Raw genomic sequence first — 18404 nt, 5'->3', positions numbered from 1 at the left:
GTGGGATTTCATCATTGTGACTGTTATTTGCCATTTGAATTCAAAGGTTTCTACATCAGGAAAAGATAGATCTGGACCTGATAGAGATCATGAGTTCCGAGACTTCAAAGATTTGATGGAGCTTTTAGTGGGTTAGGATCAAGAGTTAATGTATTTCTCATGTGAAGAGGATGTAATTATAACTGAGAGTAGATTACAGTAGGATACGTTGGTCCCCATGACTCCCTAACCTACTGTCTTATTTTGCATACAGAATACTTTGCTGTGCCTGCAAACAGGCAAGCCCTTTGGACTTAAGATTTAGTCAAATGCTCTTTGGTCAATGGATGAGCACAAGTGACAAGTGCACACCCCTGAGATATTTGCTGTTGCTCTTCCTGCTTTTGCTTCTGCGGCTATCGTGGTAAGGGTGTGTGTGGGGTTGTGTTTTTCAGCAGAGGCACTGCCAGTGACTCGGAGAATAGAGCACGCAGTATGTCTCAGTGTTAAGGCCCCTGCAGTACTTCACAAGAAAGATGATGGGAACAAGGATTGATGTGCTACCATGGAAGTGGTGAAATTGTGGGCTCCTGGGTAGACTTTATAGGTAGAGGACATATTTGATGGGAGAGAAAGTGGTGAGTTAAGGATCTGGAGATTTGCGCCTGGAAAAATGGAAGAATGGAGTGGCCATTTGCTATGTAGTTATAAGTTATCATGTGTTGTTTAAAGTCACCGAGTAGATGCCACTGGAAGCTGATTTGCCCCACCCTTCATTTACAGGCATATTTGTCTTAAAATTTCATCTCCAAGATGAGAGGTGAAGATGGATAGCCCAATGTGAGTGGCCACCCTAAGGCCATGGTAAAGTCCTGGCCTGTGCTGCCAGTTGGGAGCCATGTCTGGTCCACGGCCATGCAGATACAGGGCTCTGTATTGATCTCCGTGGCTCATATTACCACCAAAGGCCAGACAGACATCCCCAGTCAGGCCACTTCCTGGGATCATGTTGAGGTCCTAGGGCTGTGTAGAGCAGTTCCTGCCTCTCACTGCTTATGGTATTGGGAAAGTTCATCTCACCCATTATCTGCCATTAGGTGGTATGGGTGTGGGAGAGATGCCCGCTCCCACTACCTTGGCAGGCTGGAGAGCTGGCCCTGTCCCTCACCAGCTGCAACAGAGAGAGCAGCCCAGCCATCCTGCACTCCCCACCACCTCCCCCATCTCTGCACCTCATCTAGGCGCCATGTAGAACTGACCCTGTTGGTGGGAGAATGGTGAGCTGCCCTGAGGGCACAAGAGCAGGAGAGTGACTCTGCCCCTTGCTGACTGTGGCATTTGGGTAAGCTAGCTGGGGCAGTGCTGGAGAGCTGGCCCTGGTGCTGTGGGTGAGAGAGCTGGCAGGCTGACCAACTCAGTTATCACCCAGGTCCAGATCCAGGGCTTTGAGTTCACCCACACCAACATCTACCCCATCTAAGAACTTTTGGAGCACATGAAGGGTCCAGTCCTGCAGGATCTAAAGCTACAGGATCTCCATGACATAGGGTGACAACATGATACGGAGAAGCGTCCTGGTGAGGATCCTATATTGATAATATAGCAAAAGCAAGAGACCTCCGACCAGACACATTACAATGAACATTTGCAACTAAAGATGTGTGTACAAAAGGATATGCTGTGTGACACTTTGTGACATATTGCAGTTTCTATGGAGAGATTTGAGTTTTTAAAATTTTTTTTAATTAAAATTTTTTTGGGGGGATGGAGGTTACAAGGGCAGAGGGCAGATACAAAAGGACAGGAAGATGAGTGGGATTTGGGTGCATAATATGAAATTCAGAATCAAATTATTTTTAAGTGTCCTCCAAACTGGGCATAGTGGCACACACTTTGACTCCCAGCACTACAAAGGCAGAAGTAGGCAGATTCTGTGAGTTCCAAGGCTAGCTAGAGCTACGTGGTAAGAACCATCCCCCCAACCCCCCAAAAAAACAAAAACCAGAAATGTTTCCTTTCTAGGCCACTTATCTGAAGGTAGGCTGCCCCATAATCCTGTGACAGAAGAGAGAAGAGAATCCCCAAACCACCCAGGAGTAAAACCTTTCCCTTGGAGCTAGCTAGCTAGAAGGCCAAGCATCTCCAACAGATGTTACTACTGTTCATTGTTTGTCCCACCATGTAAGGCGAGCCAGAGGTCCAGCACGGGAATGCCATCCATGGACAGGGACCTCAAATGAAAACTCCAACTGATAGCCTCAGTTTCTCTAGTCTGGTTTTGCTGGATAGTGTGAATGTCTGATTTGATGATGTCATCTATATATGTTACTATTTGTTCTTTTATTTAGAAGACTCACCAGAAGGGACACTGCTTTTGCTAGGACTCTACCAGGAACTCCAGCTGCCTGCCTTAATGGGCTTTACCAGTTGATTTCTGCTGAGTGTTTTAAGCATTCAAATATCTATCTATCTATCTATCTATCTATCTATCTATCTATCTATCTATCTATCATCCATCCATCCATCTACACATGCCTTACTATTTATTTTTTTTACTTTAGGCACTCATTCAAAACTGAAAGCACAGCTATCATAGATCATCTTCAGGACCACACAGACACTATTTTATTTTCTGAGGTGGGAAACACCAAGAGAACTGCAGATGGCAAGGGTAATGTCAGGACTTAAGTGGGAAACTTCATTTTGAGAAACCTATAAACATCCCAATGGAATGTTAAGTAGGCAGCTGGCTATACAAGGTTAGAGCTGGAGAGAAGCAAAGTCTGGCAATCATGTGGAGATAGTTTATGAATCGTGAGACTGGATGACACGGGCAGGTAAATATTAAAAAGGAGTCCAATGATTGGGTCTAATGTGTCTAATAGTTGGAGCGAATAGCAACCAGCAAAAGAAGGGCTACATACTCAAGGTCCATCTCAGGAAGACGAGACAACAGTAAACTGTGATCACAGCAGCGAGTATTTGCTACTAGTTCAGAACAAGAATGGTGCTCAGTACATGTTCAATGAACAATTGCTTGCTCATGACAAGTGAATACTGGTGGGTACAATTTACAGTAAGGAAAGATCTGAATTTAATGTGTATAATAATTCAAACTATTAAAAAACTTCGGGCACAGTATATAGCTTAGTTAGAGCCCTGGGTTCACCATTACCATCACCAAGAAAAAAAAAGACTACACTGAAAAGGCTTAAATGTTACTACAGAAGAGAAACATGGGCTTAAAGCTCAGTTTCCAGGCGTGGGTTAGAGAGCCTTTCCTTGTTAGGTATTAGGCCACATGATCCAAGGTCTCTGAAGCCTTAGACACTTCTGTTCAGATGCTGAATTCAGAGGCATTTATACACAGGCTTGGGACAAGTCTAGCCAATCCTCCTGTTCCCAGGGAAATCTTCAAGGGGTGTGTTTCAATGGCATGTTTATTAAACAAATGCTTATGACAGATTTTCACAACAGCAACAAATGTTTTTCCACAACATCACGTCTCCCTTACTGAAGAAAAAAAGACAATCACAACACTGATGGATTTGGATTACTTTTCATGTTTCGGGGGGGGTAAAACCTGTGGTCTCAATTGTTCTCCTCTGCTTTCAGATTTTCACTCTTATCCGACTTCATCTTCTTTACCTCTTCTCTAGCCACGTGTCCCCGGAAGACAGACTGGATTTTGAGAGCAGCCGCCTCCTCCTGTTCTCTTTCTTCCTCAGTAGACTCCTCCTTCATTGAAAGGAGAAAAAGGGAGAGACTTTTCCAGAATGCTGTATTTTGATGCCACAGAAATGCCAGCTTACAGATGCAACTGTTTGAGGTCTGTTGCTTCCTGAGGGGATTTTGGGACATACTGTACGTGTACCAAAGTGTGAATGCCAAAGGAACAGGGACTCGGCTTACCACTCTCCAATATGTCTTAATACAAGATCATTATTCTACATCTTTTCTTTTGTTGTTCCCAGATAGCATCTATTTTAAGTTTCCTGAGAAATTAATATTAGGTTGGGGAAGCAAGAAAGTATCCTTGAAGTACAGTGTCTGTGTTAACATCAGCAGATGTACTATTTTGAAATAATCATGATTAGACAAAGATAGAGTAAAATGTCTGTTTAGACAATGAAAGCCATACATTTAGAGGTTGAGCATCAAACAAAGTCAGTTACTCTACTGCTACTGGGTTTATCATCAGGGTTGGCAGAACAGTGACATGCAGTTTCTTTTAAATTTAGGTATAACTGACAGATGGAAAAAATTCATGGATCCTAAATGTAGAACTGAAAATATATATGGCCCTTAATGTATCTTTTTTAAGCTAAAAAGATGTTAAACATACATTTAAGAATCCCCAAGTTATCATTTGTTGTGAAAAGTTGAAATATTTTCGCTTTCTTAAATCTTGCTCCTATGAAGTAGCCATTAATTATATTTGTGTGTGTATTTGTATGTTTATAAGTCCTTCCAAATTTTCTCTACATGAGTACATTTACATGAAGACATGCTTTTAATTTTAAAACAAGACCATGCTAATCACAATGCTCTTCAACTACTTTTCCCTGGAACAACAATCTATGTATTCTTTTCTGTGCTATTACTTTGTGTGTCATTCTGCTCAGTTTGAATGGGAGGGACACGACCATTGTGCCTCACTGTACTGATGTAACCCTCCAGTGATTCAATCACTCAGTCACCTACTGGTGGACCTTTGAGCTCTTCAATCCCTTTCATTTCAAACAGTGAGGTACATTTAACTCTTAAACTTTTAAATACAAATAGACTGGCATAAAATTCTTTGAGATGATTCTCCAATCAAATGAATTACTCTTGAGTTAAAAAATCAATGAGACTTTAACGCAAACTCATATTCTTGAATTCCTATTACATCTGATGCCAGTGGTAACTGGATTGTATCGATACAATTCTAGAATAAATAATGTAAGAAAACGTCTGCCTCAGTGGGTGGAAGGTGACGTTCTCCTTGAGGGGCATCCTCTTTCTAGGCATCAAATGTTGCTAACTAAGATACTAGAACCTGGAAAGGAACTCAACAGTTTGAATTGTGATAGTGTACAGATGAATTCGTTTACACAAAGCCCAGTCTTTCTTAGTTTCAACTACAAATAAATAATACAGGCAATCATGTCATGAATTTGTTTGTTTTAACATAATGTGGTATATTTGTAAATGTTTAACTGGATCTACAGAGAAATAACAGAATAAAACAACATTGCCCTTCTAAAATACCACCAAAGCACTGGTTTATAGTGTTTCCTAAATCTTAATACTCTCAGGTGGTTGAATTTAAGTTATCAAAATGATGTTGCATTTTGCACAATTATCTTCAAGTGACACCTAGCACAGCACTGAATAAAGATAGGTAGTATCTTTGAGGGTGAACTTCCCTCTTTCTGGGTGGCTTTGATGTAGAATATCGAGGCAGGCAAGCATTTCTATAGGAGACCGGCCATGGAACATGAGCAAGCCATACTTTGTAAAGCCATTTTATTTGGTGGCATGTAATTGTTTTCCGTTAGCTATCTCCCTCCTTCATCTTTGTGGGGTGCTAACATACGTAGTGGAGAAATCACCATAGTGGAACACGAATCTAAGAGATGAGCCGCCAAGCTCATCTGTCTGCCTCTTCCCATGAAAAGATTTTCTGCTTTAGATCTTTAAAGGGAAGAATGAGTTTTTGAAAAGAGTCTTCCAGTTTATCATTAAGATCTAATTAATTATCTAGAAGAAAAATTCCAATTTCAATAATATAACTATTATGTTGCCATAATTTAACGCACATCTTTAAGGTTAGTGATGCTATTGTGTATAGGAATACAAAAGTATCTATCCTAAAACAAAAGAATATACCTTTTTTTCAGCACCTCATGGTACCTTCTCCAAAATCGACCATATAATTGGTCACAAGACAGACCTCAACAAATATAAGAAGATCGAACTAATCCCATGCCTCCTATCTGATCACTATGGAGTAAAAGTGGTCTTCAATAGCAACAGAAACAACAGAAAACCCACATACACGTGGAAATTGAACAATACTCTACTCAATGATACCTTGGTCAAGGAAGAAATAAAGAAAGAAATTAAAGACATTTTAGAACACAATGAAAATGAAAACACAACATATCCAAATCTATGGGACACAATGAAAGCAGTGCTAAGAGGAAAACTCATAGCCCTGAGTGCCTCCAAAAAGAAAACGGAGAGAGCATATATTACCAGCTTAATGACACACCTGAAAGCCCTAGAACAAAAAGAAGCTATTTCACCCAGGAGGAGTAGAAGGCAGGAAATCATCAAACTCAGGGCCGAAATCAATCAAGTAGAAACAAAGAGAACCATACAAAAAAAATCAACAAAACCAGGAGCTGGTTCTTTGAGAAAATCAACAAGATAGATAAACCCTTAGCCAGACTGACCAAAGGGCACAGAGAAAGTATCCAAATTAACAAACTTAGAAATGAAAAGGGAGATATAACAACGGAAACTGAGGAAATCCAAAAAATCATCAGATCCTACTACAAGAGCCTGTACTCAACACAACTGGAGAATCTGGAGGAAATGGACAATTTCCTTGACAGATACCAAATACCAAAATTAAATCAGAACCAACTAGACCATCTAAACAGTCCCATAAAGCCTAAAGAAATAGAAGGAGTCATAGAAAGTCTTCCAACCAAAAAAAGCACAGGACCAGATGGTTTCAGTGCAGAATTCTACCAGACCTTCAAAGAAGAGTTAACACCAATACTCTTCAAACTATTCCACAAAATAGAAACAGAAGGAACACTACCCAATTCCTTCTACGAAGCCACAATTACGCTGATACCAAAGCCACACAAAGATCCAACAAAGAAAGAGAACTTCAGACCAATTTCCCTTATGAACATCGATGCAAAAATACTCAATAAAATTCTTGCCAACCGAATCCAAGAACACATCAAAACGATCATCCACCATGATCAAGTAGGCTTTATCCCGGGAATGCAGGGTTGGTTCAATATACGGAAATCCATCAATACAATCCACTACATAAACAAACTCAAAGAACAAAACCACATGGTCATTTCATTGGATGCTGAAAAAGCATTTGACAAAATTCAGCATCCTTTCATGCTTAAAGTCTTGGAGAGAACAGGAATTCAAGGCCCATACCTAAACATAGTAAAAGCAATATACAGCAAACCGGTAGCCAGCATCAAACTAAATGGAGAGAAACTTGAAGCAATCCCATTGAAATCAGGGACCAGACAAGGCTGCCCCCTTTCTCCTTATCTTTTCAATATTGTACTTGAGGTACTAGCTCGGGCAATTCGACAACATAAGGAGGTCAAAGGGATACAAATTGGAAAGGAAGAAGTCAAACTATCATTATTTGCAGACGACATGATAGTCTACCTAAGTGACCCAAAAAACTCCACTAGAGAGCTCCTACAGCTGATAAACAACTTCAGCAAAGTGGCAGGTTATAAAATCAACTCCAGCAAATCAGTGGCCTTCCTATACTCAAAGGATAAGCAGGCTGAGAAAGAAATTAGGGAAATGACCCCCTTCACAATAGCCACAAACAGTATAAAGTATCTTGGGGTGACTCTTACCAAACATGTGAAAGATCTGTATGACAAGAACTTCAAGACTCTGAAGAAGGAAATGGAAGAAGACCTCAAAAAATGGGAAAACCTCCCATGCTCATGAATCGGTAGAATCAATATAGTTAAAATGGCCATTTTGCCAAAAGCAATATACAGATTCAATGCAATACCCATCAAAATCCCAACTCAATTCTTCACAGAGTTAGAAAGAGCAATTATCAAATTCATCTGGAACAACAAAAAACCCAGGATAGCTAAAACTATTCTCAGCAACAAAAGAAAATCTGGGGGAATCAGTATCCCTGACCTCAAGCAATACTACAGAGCAATAGTGTTAAAAACTGCATGGTATTGGTACAGTGACAGGCAGGAGGATCAATGGAACAGGATTGAAGATCCAGAAATGAACCCACACACCTATGGCCACTTGATCCTAGACAAAGAGGCTGAAAACATCCAATGGAAAAAAGATAGCCTTTTCAACAAATGGTGCTGGTTCAACTGGAGGGCAGCATGCAGAAGAATGCGAATTGATCCATCCTTGTCTCCTTGTACTAAGCTCAAATCCAAATGGATCAAGGACCTCCACATAAAGCCAGACACTCTGAAGCTAATAGAAAAGAAACTGGGGAAGACCCTTGAGGACATCGGTACAGGGAGAAAGTTTCTGAACAGAACACCAGTAGCGTATGCTCTAAGAGCAAGAATTGACAAATGGGACCTCATAAGGTTACAGAGTTTCTGTAAGGCAAAGGACGCCATCAAGAGGACAGATCGGCAACCAACAAATTGGGAAAAGATCTTCACCAATCCTACATCAGATAGAGGGCTAATATCCAATATATATAAAGAACTCAAGAAGTTAGACTCCAGAAAACCAAACAACCCTATTAAAAATGGGGTACAGAGTTAAACAAAGAATTCTCACCTGAAGAACTTCGGATGGCGGAGAAGCATCTTAAAAAATGCTCAACTTCATTAGTCATTAGGGAAATGCAAATCAAAACAACCCTAAGATTTCATCTTACACCAGTCAGAATGGCTAAGATTAAAAATTCAGGAGACAGCAGGTGTTGGAGAGGGTGTGGAGAAAGAGGAACACTCCTCCACTGCTGGTGGGGTTGCAAATTGGTACAACCACTCTGGAAAGCAGTCTGGCGGTTCCTCCGAAAACTGGGCACCTCACTTCCAGAAGATCCTGCTATACCACTCCTGGGCATATACCCAGAGGATTCCCCACCATGTAATAAGGATACATGTTCTACTATGTTCATAGCATCCCTATTTATAATTGCCAGATGCTGGAAAGAACCCAGGTATCCCTCAACAGAAGAGTGGATGCAAAAAATGTGGTATATCTACACAATGGAGTACTATTCAGCCATTAGAAACAATGAATTCATGAAATTCTTAGGCAAATGGATGGAGCTAGAGAACACCATACTAAGTGAGGTAACCCAGACTCAAAAGGTGAATCATGGTATGCACTCACTAATAAGTGGTTATTAACCTAGAAAACTGGATTACCCAAAACATAATCCATACATCAAATGAGGTACAAGAAGAAAGGAGGAGTGGCCCCTGGTTCTGGAAAGACTCAGTGAAACAGTATTCGGCAAAACCAGAACGGGGAAGTGGGAAGGGGTGGGAGGGAGGACAGGGGAAGAGAAGTGGGCTTACAGGACTTTCGGGGAGTGGGGGGGCTAGAAAAGGGGAAATCACTTGAAATGTAAATAAATTATATCGAATAAAAAAAATTAAAAAAAAAGGAATACAAAAGTAGATAAAAAGCCTACGTACGAAAGGAGTGACTGGTGTCTCTTCTCTCCCAGATGACTTGGCTATTTCCTGTTCACATTTCTCAGCTTGTTCTTGCTCCTAGAATGAGAAGAGGGTCAGTCACATGGGCGTCGTTTTGAAGGTAGCTAACCCTTGGACCATGCTGCTTAAGAGAAACTGGAAGGAAAGCTACCGTGAAGCAGGGGGAGTTAAAGATATATTTGTCTTCTCACAAGAATTTGTCTTGGAAAAAAAAGTGAACAAAACCATGGGATAAACCACTGGCCCACACTGATAGCTGATAAGGCTTGGTAATAAATCTTGAAGACAGTTTGTAAAAAGTGTTGATAGTTTCCACAATAGCAGTAAAAGTTGTACTCCATAGTATGAAGCCAAAGGTGACTTTTTAATTATAATTACAGATTAAAAACTAAGTCAATATTACAGAAGAGAAAGGAATTTGGAGAGGAAAGGGTAATAGGGGATGAAGATCAAAGTACCTTATATGAATGCATAAAAATATCAATTATTGCTTTATGCAATTAAGGTACATTATTATATTAAATCAGGAAAGCGAGTTTCACCTTTGGAGAAAGATATGTAAAAAGAAGGAGCCAGCTCAATCAGTTCTGACATGACTAGTTCAGTCTTCCGCCAAACAGAGGCACTGCTAGCTCACTGCCTTCAGGGAGAGTCTTTATCCTATAAAATAGATATCTGGGCATATGGAAGTGAGATAAAACCTGGACACCTAAAGTAAAACAAACACTTTCAATTTTCTATGTAAAACAAGTACAGAATATTTTCTTTTTCTTTCTTTTCTTTTCTTTCTTTTCTTTCTTTCCTTTCTTTCTTCTTTCTTTCTTTCTTTCTTTCTTTCTTTCTTTCTTTCTTTCTTTCTTTCTTTCTTTCTTTCTTTCTTCCTTCCTTCCTTCCTTCCTTTCTTTCTTCCTTCCTTCCTTCCTTTCTTTCTCTCTTTCTTTCTTTCTTTCTTTCTTTCTTTCTTTCTTTCTTTCTTTCTTTCTTTCTTTCTTTCTTTCTTTCTTTCTTTCTCTCTCTCTCTCTCTCTCTCTCTCTTTCTTTCTTTCTTTCTTTCTTTCTTTCTTTTTCTTTCTTTCTTTCCTTCCCTTCTTTCCTTCCTTCCTCCCTTCCTTCCTTCCTCTCCTCCTTCCTTCCTTCCTTCCTCCCTCCCTCCCTTCCTTCCTTCCTCCCTCCTCCCTCCCTCCCTTCCTTCCTTCCTCCCTCCCTTCCTTCCTTCCTCTTGTCCTTCCTTCCTTCCTTCCTTCCTTCCTTCCTTCCTTCCTTCCTTCCTTCCTTTCTTTCTTTTTTTGGTTTTCCAAGACAGGGTTTCTCTGTATATCCCTGGCTGTCCTGGAACTCACTCTGTAGAATAGGATGGCTTAGAACTCAGAGATCTGCCTGCTGTCACCTCCCTAGTGCTGGGATTGAAGTTGTGTACTCTTTGTCTATATAGTGATTATTATCTTTATTATTTTTAGGTAGGTTTTACTGCTATTCATGTTGGAACTGACCTTTGGGCACAGGTAATCTCTTGCCTCAGCTTCTGCAGTAGCTGGAATTACAGGGCCAGGCCACTGAAGCCAGCTTTTTGTTGTTGTTGCTGGGTTGTTTTTTTAAATTTTAAAAAAATTTAAGGTATCTGCAAGTTACTTTGGGGAATCCTGCTAAAATATAACCTTTAATTTGGATACATGGGGTCTAGTGTGAGACTTAATTTTATTAGGTTTCCAATTGATGCCAGTGATGTTGACCCCACATAAGCTGTCTCAACCAATCTTCCTCATCTCAAACACAGAACAGATAGTGTACTGACTGCCAAGGATGGCACAAACCCAGAGTCCTACGAGATGCAAAAGCAAGATACTGACTTCTAACATGCAATATGTGCCATCAACTCACTGCAAAAGCAAGATACTGACTTCTAACATGCAATATGTGCCATCAACTCACCTCAGCACAGTTTTGGTTAAGAAAGGCTCTCTTTGAGAATATTATTAATGATAAAAATGGGTTCGGTTACTAAAGAGATTAACTTTGAAGAAAAAAAAACCCTATCATTATCTTCTATTTGAATTAGTCTTTTTGTAACATGAAAATGAAAAGAGTTGGACTAACAGTGTTTTATTTTACGAGCTATAACTCATGGCTTGTGATGAGAGATGGGAGTAATTGTGTGATGGTCAACCCTTTCTCCTGTTGTCATCTTTAAATTAAGTATTGGTACTCAATTCAGCTATTTTAGAAGAGTATTTCTCATCATAAAAATTTAATAAGTTATTTAATGCTTGACACACTTCTCAAAATTTGGGGAGACCATAACGTTTTCTTTTATAGATAGAAAACTACAGCCAAGTCTGGTAGGCTCGGGAGACTGTACCTTGAACGCGTGGTTGTTGTAGAAGCGGTCCTCTACCTTAGTCCCCCATTCTGCTGGATCAAAGCTGGTTTCTAAACAAGAGAAATAATTTTATACTTATTTTGTGTTCATTAAAGGGAACCAAGAACAATGCAGAAACACAAGTTTCTTGTTTCAAATCTGAGGTTCTTTACTGACAGCTGAAAAATCCTGCTGAACAGCCTAGTGCTGTGGCTATAAATAGTTATTAAAATTACTTAATTATTAAAATGCGATGACCAGTCTCACACTGAAGGAGCCCTTAGGTTCATTTGTGAAAGCACCGAATACTTTCATAACTTTTGTCTTCATAAAGCTCAAAAGAAAGTGGAAGGACACAGAACTAACATCAGTATTTTAAATAAATGGACTTAAAAATGCATTGGTAAATGCAAAAAAAGTATATAAAATATACACTAAGGGATCGGGAAGTTTGGAAAAGTGAAAAATAAGGGAGAGTTTTAAAAAGAGACATATTATGTAAACAGTTCATATAGACAAGTAGTATTTCTATTCAAAGAGTTTTCTTTAACTTTCCACCATGAAAAACTCCAAAAGTAAGATGCTCTAACAAGTCCCGAGTGCAAATGTATAGAGACTACAATTATCAACTTGGTGTTTACCATTTTTCAATATATTTTCAAGCCACCCCTAAACATATTAATCTACCTATTATCTACATACACAAAATCTATAGACACTTAAATATCTGCCTTTAAAATATAAGCATGTACCATTACCACATCTAAAAACATTAACAATTCCTTATAATCATCCTCTATCTAGCAAACTATCTAAAATTTCCCCTTTGTCTACTAAACTTGGTCACATCAGAGCCTCAAAATGGATACACAGTGACTTTTGTCATGCCTTTTAAATAATATTTAGTGGAAAATCCACCACCACTGTATTTTTCTGTGCAGTTTATTTGTTGATGAAATTGGGCCAGTTTTCCTTTGGAATTTTCCAGGGCAGATATTTCTGACTGTGTCCACAGGGGATTGTTCCGGGGTCATTTGCCCTTGAATTCCCTGTAGATTGGTAGCTGGAGCTGTAGGTTTCAAATGACTTAGGTTTGTTTTGGCAAGAATACTTGATTGGTAGTGCTACTTAATCTTTTCAGAAGACAAATCATATCCTGTTCTATTTTTATGGGCTGATGATTGTTCTTTTACTTAGGGGTATAAAATGGCAATGTTCTAAATTAAATTAATCAGTATGAATTTTGAGGTGGACTTTATAAAAAACAGTCAACTATTTGGTTACTCTTAAATGATCCTTAAATGAAACAAAGGTCAAAGATTTGATTCCTTTACCAGCTTTCAAAATAGCCAGGTGGCTCCCAGCACTTTCTTATGGTGATCTGACAATGAAGAGTTCTGTGTGTCTGGTTTTAGCATTATGAGCTCACAAATACTTAGCAACTTGAGTGAATTCTCATCCACTGACTTTTATTATTTTTGATTCTCTATTTGTCCATAATTTGGTCAGTGGTAGCTTATTCAGGTGCTTGGATGATCCTAGAAATCATTAGGAACTTGTTTTGTGGGATCCAAAGATGGTCAGCATAGACTTACATATTTATCCCTCATGTATGGAACTGCAGGTCTGGTTCATGGGAAATGGTATTCAGAGATAACTTAGGGACTAAATGTCCACTAATATTTGATCACAATTTTGAGGTTTCAAAAATGTATGCAGCCAGAAACTACTTGCATTAAGAAATTTTTAAAATAGTGTGTGCATGTCTATGTATGTATTTATGTATGTGTGTGTATGTATGTATGTATGTGTGCATGCATGCAAGTATGTTTTACACAAGCATGCTTTGGCACATGGTTGGAAGTCAGAGGAAACTTGCAGGAGTCTGTCTGGTCCTCCTACCATGTGGGCCTTGGAAGTCTGACTCTGGTCTTCCTGCTTTCCAGCAGGTACCTTCTCTCTCCGAGTTACATTTTAAAAGAGAAAAGATCATACTAATATTTTAAAGTTCAAGTTCAAAATTACAGAATTTTATTAAACTATTTTTAAAATTATTTTTACACTCTAGATTTACTTCCAATACTGGCATACTTACTTGAGTTAATCTTTTATATACAGTTACAAAGTTTCCAGAGTAAGTCTGTGTATTAGTCAGCCTTCATCACTGTCTTAAATACCTCAGAGAAATCAAGTTCAAAGAGGAAAGGTATAATTTGGTTTACAGTTCTAGAGGTATCAGTTAAAGACTGATTTGCCTTGCTTGGGTCAGTGCAAAAATTAAAAAAAAAGAAACACCCAATATGTATATTTGGGTTGTTTTCACAAATGATGGTATAGTGAAATGTGTAGAGGAGGAACTTCTTGGCTTACAGAATTCCTTTCCTGAGGATGTGTGCTTCATCTCTAGTAGGGATGAGTGTGAGGGCTTATTTCTCTGAGCCTAATCTACAAATCATACTGTCAAACTTTTGGCTTTCTTAGAATAACTAGTGGTTGTTGGTAGTTGAGTGTAATTTTTTTCTGTTTTTCATTACTATATCTGTGTGTGTGCCAATGGAAATAAGAAATCAGATCCCCTGGAACTGTAGTTACAGGCAGCGGTAAGCTGCCGAGGTGGTGGCTGCTATCTGAACTTGGGCCTTCTGGAAGAGCAGAAGTGCTCTTAACCCCTAAGCCATCTCTATAGGCCCAATTTTGCTCAATTTTGATTGGAATTGTTACTATGGGTCAGTTTGGGTAGCTTTTCATGTTAAGAGCTATTTGTGTTTGTCTTTGTGGGAACTGTTTGTTATCTCTTGGTATAAATACATTAGACACATGATTTTTACAAGCTATTTATTAGGCTTATTAACTCGCGGAGCTGCTGGGCTGTAAACTGCGAGCATTTTTCAACGTTTGTTATTGTGTTTTCTTCGTGCTGCTTGCTCTGCCACACACAAGCTGATATCTTATGCTGTCAGTTCCATCAATCTGTTCCGTCAACCTTGTTGCATTTGAGTTTGAAGCAACTTGGCAAGCAAGATGTTTTTCTTAAGGGATGAAGTATATTTTCTCCCAGCATTCATATGCTTTCTTTTTTAGTATTTAAATCTGGAATCAATTTATTATTTATCTGGGTGTATGATATAAAGAATTGATGCAATCTTGTTTTCTTATTTTGATCTCAATATTATTTAAGGAATCCATTTTCTCCTAATGATTTGAGCTACCACTTAAACTCTCTATTAACAGGTTTCCTGTCACAAAAAACGAAGACTATACACATGAAAAATGGTGGCAAGGGAGTTCTTGCCATGTGGGAGACTGGACATTGTTGGTTTATAAGTCCATACTCATTTATTCTGCCTTTACTTTGAAGGCTAAGTTTTCATACTGTATCAGTTGGTAATTCACCTTTGGTTGACATAGTGGAAATGGGTGTGGTGGTGAAGTTTGTTTCACATGGTCTCAGCAACTTGTTTATCAGAGAACTAGTATTCTAAGGCCATTCATTACTCATCAGTTGTTTTTATTACTGTGACCTGGTAACAATGACTCAAATTTTTTTAATGGTATGTTCCTGAGTTCTAAAATTAAACAAATGACTAAAGATTTTTACTGCATGAATTTGTAAAAAATAATGTTACAATAACCAAAATCATGTTCATAAAAACACTACTTTTAATCAAATAATTTATTTTAATAGTTTCCCCACACTAATGTCATAGATTGTGCAGCAAATATTCACCCTGGTTGATATTAGACAGAGCAGCAGGAATCAGGAAACTGGTGGAAATTTTGAGTTCTTCAAAGGCAGGATCACAAGGGACAGGGGGTGGAGCTGTTCAGTGTGTGTGAGTTGTTTTGATTCTAGTCTTGCTCTGGGTTTCCTCTCTCTGTAAAATGATTTATGAAGGAACATCTGTTTGCTTAGGGGTATTTCCAGTCTACTTTGCCTAAAGTAATGGCAACAAACCTTATATACCAGGGAAGAGTAGGTTTTCAGTACAAACATGATAATCGTTCCCCTTTGACCTCTGGGCCACGTCCTCATGATCATGAATCGTCAAGGCTGGGATTCAGAAATTGTACTTATGAAAGGAAGTATAGGAATTTCACTTTGGCTTAAAATCAAAGTCCCTGCTAGCTCGAACCTTAGTCTCTATGCAGGGTGGGACCTGGAAAGTATATAGAGTGTAAATTACCTTCCCCAGATGGCAACTCACTTGCCGAAGCAGTTTGTTTCTGTGCCTTCGTTGAAGAACAGTTTCATATACCCCAGTGAAACCCAATTTATTTAATCTAAGGAGTGTTGAATTATTTTTATAACACTTATAATACTTTCAAATGAGAAGAATCAAAATTTAAAGAAAACTGCAAATTATCCTCTTAGGAAGAACAGGCAGTCAGCTAGCAGGGATGCATGAGAACAGGTCTCTCTCCTTCCAGACTGCATATGTGAGAAGGGCCTAGGCACTGAACTGTCACATCCTCTTGCAAATAGTAAGAGCTGTGCTTGAAGCCACTTGCCTCATAAAGGCTTTCTGCACAATGACCATGATTTTTAAGTTTATTTTCTTTTTTGTGTGTGTATGCTTTCATGTTCCCATGTGTGTGGGTTCACTCATGTGTGTGTGTGTTTTGTGTGTGTGTGTGTGTGAAGTACTAGATATGTGTTTGCATGTATATGGTGCTCACAGGCTGAAGACATGTATATTCCTCAATCTTAAGTTTTACCATAATGAAATGCTTAGTTCATTTTAAAATTCCTATTTTTAAAAACGAGCTTACTCTCTCTTTTCTCTAGAAGGTTCTCAAAATACGCTGCGGCAAAAGCTGGTATATTGTCCGGTTGCTCCCTCAGAATCTCCCGGGTCAGCCCTTCAAGAAGATTTCCAAATCCTTGTGGAATTCGGTAGTGGGTGTTGGAGAAAGGAATCGACATCTCCTCGGAAAGAATTGCCTATGGTACCTAAAGATTCAGTAAAAAGTGCCCAATTTAAATTATATAATCACAAGTACCACAAACCAACTCATTATCACAACTCAAACACACATACCATATTTTGGACTTTAAAATGAACAAAGTCACACAATCCAAGCCCTGGTGCTCTATCTCAGTAGATCTGAATTAAATCCATGCAAACCATATTGAGGCAGACGTGAACTGATTCTCACGAACTGTTCTCTGACTTCCATAGGCAGGCTGCATCACCACGGCTGTGCCATACACATATACATACTAAGTAAATGAATAAATTCACCCCACCAATAATTTCTCCTAGAGTTTTGAACTCTACCACTGAACTATTTGTTTGTTTTCTGAGACAGAGTCTCTCTACATAGCTCTGGCTGTTCTGGAACTATGTAGACCAGGCTGCCCTGCAATTCAGAGATCAACCTACCTCTGTCTCCCAAGTACCAGGATTAGAACCAGCCTGGTATATAAACACCATGCTTGGTGAAGTATAGTATTATAAATGCAGATCCATTAAATTGGACAAATTCATATTTTCAAAGTTAGAGAACCACGGTTTTCACTAGATATTAGGTCCTTTGCCTTTCTGTCCTTAAAAGGTGAGGGTAGATTTTGCTAGCCCACAATATTGAAGAGACAATGATTGCTGAGATGCTGGTATAATCAATTCCCTTTACATTGCTGAGAAGAAACTGTTTTAAGTCCAGCACTTGGGAGGCAAGGGAAGGTGGATCTTTGTGAGTTCAAGGTCAACCTGGTCTATAGGATGAGTTCCAGGACAGTCAGGGACAACACTGAGAAACCCTGTCTTGAAAACCCTAAAGTCAAACAAAAAGCAAGCAAGCAAACAAAAAACAAGTTTTTCTAGAAATTATTATAATTTGTTGAATAGTTTTACTTGTTTTTCAGCCCCAACTTCTGAAACATGGCCTATAATGTTCTCAAGCACCTCTGCCTTCTGAAAAGGGATTATTAGAAAGGGAGGTCGTGGTTTTGGGAGCCAGCTTTTCAAGTTCGGGGAGTCTTATTTTCTGGTTTTGTATTATTCGAGGACTGGCTTAAAGGTAGCTGACAAAAGATGTGATCACTGAGAAATGAGAGCTTTGGACCTGGGCTTGTGTTACCCAGAGAAACACAAAGGCGACGCTTGTTGGGGTCGAGGGTGGAGGACTAGAGGTTTAACAAGGCTTATCCTCGGAGACTCTTCCCTTTCTCTCTTTTGGGCACAAACAGGAGATTAGATATCGAATCTTGAGAGCTGTGTAAAGCCCTGAATCGGGCGGGGGAGGACAGGCGGTCGAGGGGGAAGGCAGGTCAAACCGTGGGGACGTCGATGACCTAGCGTTCCAGATTCTCCGAGAAAGGGCTTGCCAGGCTCCCTGTCTGGTCCAGGAGTTGCGGGAGTGTGGGAGATGTGGAGATACTACGGCACGAAGGAAAAAGGCGAAGCCTCCACATTGGAGAGGGAGTGGGGGAAACTGCCTCACCTCTTCTTTCTCTTCAAGCTGGTGCGGATGGTTCCAGTGTTTTATCTCGTTGCTGGGTAACCGTTTTTTTTCTTTTTTTTTTTTCCTTTTTTTTTTAAACTACGGAGGCCGGGAGGAGAGAGGAGCGCCTGCTCCGCGCCGCAGATGGTTTTGCGTACTGAAGGCTTGAGGGTGGGGCCCGCTAAGTA

General features: G+C 39.5%; 1 protein-coding gene across 1 annotated transcript; it reads right to left on the bottom strand.

Moving 5' to 3' along the window:
* Nucleotides 1-3401: 3401 nt before the first annotated feature.
* Spa17 (sperm autoantigenic protein 17) lies at nt 3402-18288 on the bottom strand. Its single transcript, XM_052188667.1, has 5 exons — nt 18217-18288; nt 16543-16723; nt 11773-11843; nt 9396-9473; nt 3402-3717 (listed from the first exon to the last, which is right to left on the bottom strand). Exons 2-5 carry the CDS (start codon nt 16694-16696, stop codon nt 3571-3573), a joined length of 450 nt encoding a protein of 149 aa, XP_052044627.1. The 5' UTR covers nt 16697-16723; nt 18217-18288; the 3' UTR covers nt 3402-3570.
* Between the last annotated feature and the right edge of the window lie 116 nt (nt 18289-18404).

The sequence above is a fragment of the Apodemus sylvaticus genome, chromosome 7, assembly GCF_947179515.1.
Source record: "Apodemus sylvaticus chromosome 7, mApoSyl1.1, whole genome shotgun sequence".
Taxonomy (NCBI): Eukaryota; Metazoa; Chordata; class Mammalia; order Rodentia; family Muridae; genus Apodemus; species Apodemus sylvaticus.
The sequence above is the reverse complement of the archived record's forward strand: the minus strand, read 5'-3'. Positions and strand labels throughout refer to the sequence as shown.